The sequence below is a fragment of the Quercus suber genome, unplaced genomic scaffold (genome assembly GCF_002906115.3).
Source record: "Quercus suber isolate HL8 unplaced genomic scaffold, Cork oak 2.0 scaffold_175, whole genome shotgun sequence".
Taxonomy (NCBI): domain Eukaryota; kingdom Viridiplantae; phylum Streptophyta; class Magnoliopsida; order Fagales; family Fagaceae; genus Quercus; species Quercus suber.
The window spans coordinates 1,216,279-1,222,278 of NW_027069635.1; the positions used below are offsets into that span (position 1 = coordinate 1,216,279).

At 32.3% G+C, this 6,000-nt stretch overlaps 1 protein-coding gene across 1 annotated transcript; it reads right to left on the reverse strand.

Moving 5' to 3' along the window:
• Window positions 1–863: 863 nt before the first annotated feature.
• On the reverse strand, window positions 864–3,592 carry LOC111983119 (uncharacterized). Its single transcript, XM_065778170.1, has 4 exons — window positions 3,398–3,592; window positions 3,148–3,247; window positions 1,756–2,018; window positions 864–906 (listed from the first exon to the last, which is right to left on the reverse strand). Exons 1-3 carry the CDS (start codon window positions 3,463–3,465, stop codon window positions 1,776–1,778), a joined length of 411 nt encoding a protein of 136 aa, XP_065634242.1. The 5' UTR covers window positions 3,466–3,592; the 3' UTR covers window positions 864–906; window positions 1,756–1,775.
• Window positions 3,593–6,000: the final 2,408 nt, after the last annotated feature.

Consider the following 6,000-nt stretch of genomic DNA (forward strand, 5'->3'; position numbering starts at 1 on the left):
CCCCTGACGTGTCAAATACCAAATCAAAATTTGTCCGAGACTTACCATTAACTCATATAAAATGAGATTTTTATTTTGATTTAAATCCTCTCTTTTCTTCTTCTGTTTTTTTTTTTTTTTTTTTTTTTTTTTTTTTTTTTTTTTTTTTTTTTTTTTTTTTTTTTTTTTGGAGGAACGAAGAGGGAGGATTTCTTTAATTCAACTTCAGACCAACCAAATCACAAGCATGCAGCGTGAACCAGAGCCAAAGGCTTAAATAGATATTAGATATGGATTTTGATGAGAGCTGGAAGCTACAAATTTCTCATCAAGCAACCTGCGTGTAATCTGAAGTTTAATCCATTCAACCGATCCATTCATCCAATCCAGTCAGAAATCCAGTGATACCCTTGCCTGCAAGTTACAAACAACATAATTGACTATCTACAACAGTAAAATAAAAAGAGAATCACGCACAACCATATTTTGTTTTTTTTGGTGAAACAGATTTTCTCAGTCACGGTAATACTTTTCTCACATTTTCCTTCGCTAATATTAAAGCTCTTTCAGTGTACTCTGTAGATAAAATATACAAGAACAGGAAAATTACAAAATTTGCATGAACCCAATTGCAGGTAAATATGAAGTTGGGATCCAGTGGTTACAAAGAATTCAAGAGCTTGTATATAAAACCCACTTTTTAGAAGCCAACCTCTTCAATCAGATGTTGAAAGGAAAACCGTTCAAACATGTGTTTAACCATTTTCCATCCCTTAATCACTGACCTGCCTGCAAATGAACTAGAATGGCCAGCAGCATTTAAAACATGCTGGACAAAGACAGTTTTTTTGAAATCATCCTCTCAGGACTCCATCATCTGGGATTCTGGTGTGGCCATCACCATTAAATTGCAATCCATTGCTAAGCCTATATTATCAAGAACAGAATAGAGTTAAAATAGAGAGATAAAATAGAGGAATTAATAAAAGAACATAAGTCGTGTAAAATAGCAGACGTTGCAAACAATATTTGTTTACTTTGTCTTCCGTCAATTGACTCCTAATTTAGAAATGTCTGCCAGTGCGTTGAGAGCAAATACTAATGAGAATTAAATAGATTTGTAAACTATTGTGTGATATGATATATTCTGTAGTCCTGGGTATAGAATTTATGTTGTTTCCCATATGATACCAGATATAAGAGCATTAGCATTGGAAAATTCCAATGCTACTCTATTTTACAATTCTAAAAAGCCACTTTATTATTATATCATAACATTTTACAATACTTCCACATCCCAAACTTTTATTTTCCTCTTTTACTCATTAAAATAATATATCTACATAATAAAATAATATATCTCAAAATTATATCTTCTCTCCTATCTCTCTCCTCTCTCTCATTTTCAGCTTTCTTCCAAATAAAATATTATTATTTTTTTACAATACTGTGAACAGTACAATTCTATGTTTAGAATTGTACTGTAGCACTATTGCAAAAAAATTTGCAATAGTTGTGTTTACAATTGTCTAATGCAAAGAATTTTAAGACTTAAAATGCCAAATTGTCCTTAGATATGGCATTAGCATTCTCCAATGCTAATGCTCTAACAGCAAATACTGTATTAAACATACAAAATTGAGATAATTGCTACAAACACATAAAAACATTCCAAAACTCAATCATTCTGGAGAGGTTAGAAAATTCCAAGCTAATTGAATGAAATCAAAGGATATCAGAATTGTTTGCGACTTTGCTTGAGGAGAGATCTCTCACCTGAATTGATTTAGGCTACATCAAAGATGAAGATCTTCTATATCAGCTAAGAGACTTGAATTCCCAACAGACTTCTTATCAGGTAGGTTAACCACCAGCTGACCACATGCACCACTTATATCCTGACCCATTTGCTTACGAACTGTTGTTCGGATGTTATAGGTACCCCTAAGAATTTTCTGAAATCTTGATACCCCCTCTTCGCTACTGGTTCTGAATTGACTCAAAGTACCAATTGGATTGAATGGTATTAAGTTCACAATCTACAAAACAAGGAACACAGCCATACATATGTCAGACTATAAAATGATAAAATCATGTGAAGTAATTATGGTACAGACACCAAAGAGAATTTATATTGAGCAACACTTGCATTGCTTTTTTTTTTTTTTTTGGGTCTGGTAACATGTTTGTTGCATAAATGATGCCATTTATTGTGTACCCATTGAGAAGGTCAACTACTAATCAAATACATGGCTAGGGCATTGCTAAAAGATTTTCTTCAGCAATGACAAGTACCTAGTCATAACTATAATACAAGCATCTATATTTCAATTTTCAGTCATAGTTTATTTGAAGCCTATCAACCTAGGTTCATATTGCAAGTCTAGAGTAACAGTTGGAACTTCATGCCTTTTGTAGACTTAGTTTGGTATTTACCTAAGATCCAACCCAGTTATAGAATTATTGCCCCTGGGATACATCCTGCATATGATAAGCTAAAAAGATCTAATATTAATCGTATAAATGTTTAATTTATGTTATTTTTTCTCTAACTCTAACATCAATTTGGTCAGCAGTTGATGTAAATCAATTGCAAACAGGTCAAGTTTGACTTAACTAAATTTTATTTTGATGGGCAATAAAAAATGTATTGAAAATAGATTTGGCTGAAAATTGGAATGGTGGCCCATTGCTGACTACACTTTAAGGTAACAAGATGTCTATCAGTAAAAATGTTGTTGGGTGAAATTTTATATAAAATGCCATGAATGAGACAAAATATTTGGCCACTTAATACAACCAGCTGTCCCCTGATTTCTCAAGGTTGGCTACAGAAACCCAACATAGGCACAGCTGGTTTCTTGGCAAGTATTTATTTTTACTCAACAATATTATTTGTTCCCAGAGTTTCAGCATGCATTATTATAATTATTTATTCTTTTCAGGCGTGACTTGCATTCATGAAAGTTGTCTTGAGCATCAATCAGCTCAGTGGACCACATAAGCATCCAATTATACACAAATATAATGCTATAAGAAAAGGTATTACAAAGTTTAACATCTGAAATTGTGTTCAGACTGATCATGATAAAACTTGGAACTTGTCAATATTCAAATTCAAGAGCTCATGACTTATCAAAAGAGAGTGAGGAAAAGAGAGGATCTCACCACTTGAAATGTCTCTAGCAACTTGCCAAGTAGGTGGGCATGCTGCTCTCCATCATTCACTCCATCAAGCATTATGTACTCGATCAAAATTTTTTGTTGACTGCAATTTTGAGATGAAACATGAGATATTCTTGGAATTCTCACTGCCTTCACAATTGTAAAGTCTAAAGAAATGTATATTCACATAACTTTCAGTAAGGCATTAAGTATGACAAATTTCTACCCTTAATTGTGTGTGTAAAATTCCTACCTGATCTTTTGATATTGTTGCAGCGCATCCATAAGCTTTTCCAGAGGAAAAGCCCGAGCTGCAGGCATTATCTGACAACGGATATCTTGAACTGGTGCATGCAATGAAACTGCTAAGTTCAAACCTGGCAGATCGTTATGAAGCTTGTTGATAGCATGAACGATGCCAACCTACAGAAGATTAGATGCACAAAAAACACTTACGAGTCAGACATTTCCCACATTAATGCCCTCTTGTAGTCTAACAATTAACACAACTTTTTTTTTTTTTTTTTTTTTTGAGAAAGAACAATTAACGTAACTTTGGAATTATATCCAAGACTGCGTCTTAAATAGACTGTAGACTGGTAAAATATTTCAATAAGATTAGGAAGAGAGCAAGTAAAGGAGTAGGAATGGGCAAGGGATCTCATGTTAACTGATATCTGTGGACCAGCAATAAATTCAATCCTCAGATATGAATTGCATGCTTCAAGTGATGGATTGATCATGTCCACTCTTAAGGTAAACTCCTGGTTAAATTCATCTCTAAAAAATCGGAAAAGGAACCCCTCCCTTTCAAATCCTCCAATTTTTAGCCAGAAGTAAAACATGTGGCATTAAAAAAATCCAATGGTCTTAAAACATCCATGTAAACCATAAAAAATAAAATAAATGCCATGTGTTTCACATCTAGCTAAAAGTTGGAGGGAATTGAAGAATTTAAATGAGAGGAGGTTTTTTTCCCAAAAAAAAAAAAAAAAAAAAATGGTACTCCAAAGGTAATGAACATTATTTTCTACATATGATTTGAGTCACCTAGAACATCGAAATAAATAGCCTAAGAGCGTTTGATGACTTCTAAGACAAAATGACATGTTAGCAAAGACATTTCTTTTCAATCTTAGAATGTACACCTGAATTGCAAATTAGAATCCTCTCCATTTGCTTTGAAAAATATGGTGTCAAGTGAAAATGTTGCACCCGTGGACAAAGCTACCACTTTATGTATGTGATCTAAAACCAGTTATCATTCCTTATTTCACACCTACTACTTTCACTCAAGTGGTCGACACGACACATTCTACCCAGTACTTTTTTAGTTTACACAAACCCGTCAGCGTCAGCGTCAGCACATCAGTTGATATGGGAATGGGTAAACTAATATTAGGTTAAAACAAATCCAACTCCAAATTTAAAAATAAAATAAAATAAAAAACTATTGTATGGTCTTAGAAAAATTCGAAATCAAAGATTTTACTGTCCAGATATGAAAAGGAGAATTTCAAGGGAAATGGAGGAAATCCATTTTTCTTTTTATGAATTTGATAATGTACAAAGTGTTATGTCATTTCAAATTTGTAATTTCATAGTCTTGACTCTTGAATACAGTTCTAGATTTATTTTGAAAATCTTGCTGTTAGATTACATGTTCTATATGTTCTTAACTTGCGTACTAATTTTCATGTCAATTATATGTTATTTACTGTTCGATCCATAAACTCATCTTTTATGCATTATTTTAAAATGTAAAAACTTGGTTTTAAATTGTAAAAACTTGATTTTAAACAATTAATAGATGACATGATATTGATCTTTAATCACTTTGAAATTTCACAAGTATGGAGAATATATGAACATAATGTAATCCAACGGTGGATTTGTCAAAATTCGAATCCAATTAAAAAAATTGAATAGTGTAACATTACTTAAAGTTACAATATGTGTAACTTTAACCTAATCCTAGTTAGTTTGGAAAACGATACACAACTCCATGTTGTACTTTCCCCTCTTACATAAATAGTAGATCTCACCATGAATTTAATTAGAAAGACCTACTATTATGTGAGAGAATGGAGTGCACCATATATATATAAGCTAAATTGTAGCATTTATTGTACTTTGCTACGCTCAGTTGAGCCACATCAACTGCCACATCACCCACCTATTTCCAATATTTTCTCTCTCATTTTTAACTATTTTACTCTTTATTAATTTATCACCTTACAATTACACTTCCTCCAACATTTTCCACTCACTTTTACCAATTTATTTCCCCATTACTCTATACCTTAATGTTGCAATTCCTCCATCCCTTCATCTTTCTTTTATTTTGACTTTTCTTCTGCCATTTTATTTAGTATAAATTTTGCTATTCTCTCTTCCATACAATCCATATTTTGTCCACACAAAAAGGTAAATACTCTCTCTCTCTCTCTCTCTCTCTCTCTCTCTCTCTCTCTACATACATACATATATATATATATATATATATATTCCTTTCCTTTGGTGGATTTTTAATTCTTGATTGCATCTCTATTTTAGGTTGATGGATTTTTGTGTTGAACACTTCTTTAGGTTGATGCGATTTGGTAGTATTTTGATTTGTTATCTTTTTTCGTTTCTTTTCTTTGATTGATAGATGTTATCATATGTGATATGACATTATATGGTATATAATGATATAATGTTATTTTATTACGCAACAGCATGGTTTGGATGATTTGCTGTTTACAACTATATATTTTCTTTTGAGTATATTCTTTTACTCATCTTCTTTATATAAATTTACTATTTTTCCCACATTCTCTCCCAAAAAGGTGATTACTCTCTCTCTCTCTCTCT

What these genes read in the sequence shown, in the direction of transcription:
- LOC111983119 (XM_065778170.1), bottom strand. Translation starts at nt 3,465, where the DNA reads ATGCCTGCAGCTCGGGCTTTTCCTCTGGAAAAGCTTATGGATGCGCTG. An exon ending in CAACAATATCAAAAGATCAG is followed by an intron (nt 3,248 to 3,397) that starts GTAGGAATTTTA and finishes TCAAAATTGCAG; the next exon opens with TCAACAAAAAATTTTGATCG. An exon ending in TGCTAGAGACATTTCAAGTG is followed by an intron (nt 2,019 to 3,147) that starts GTGAGATCCTCT and finishes CTTGTTTTGTAG; the next exon opens with ATTGTGAACTTAATACCATT.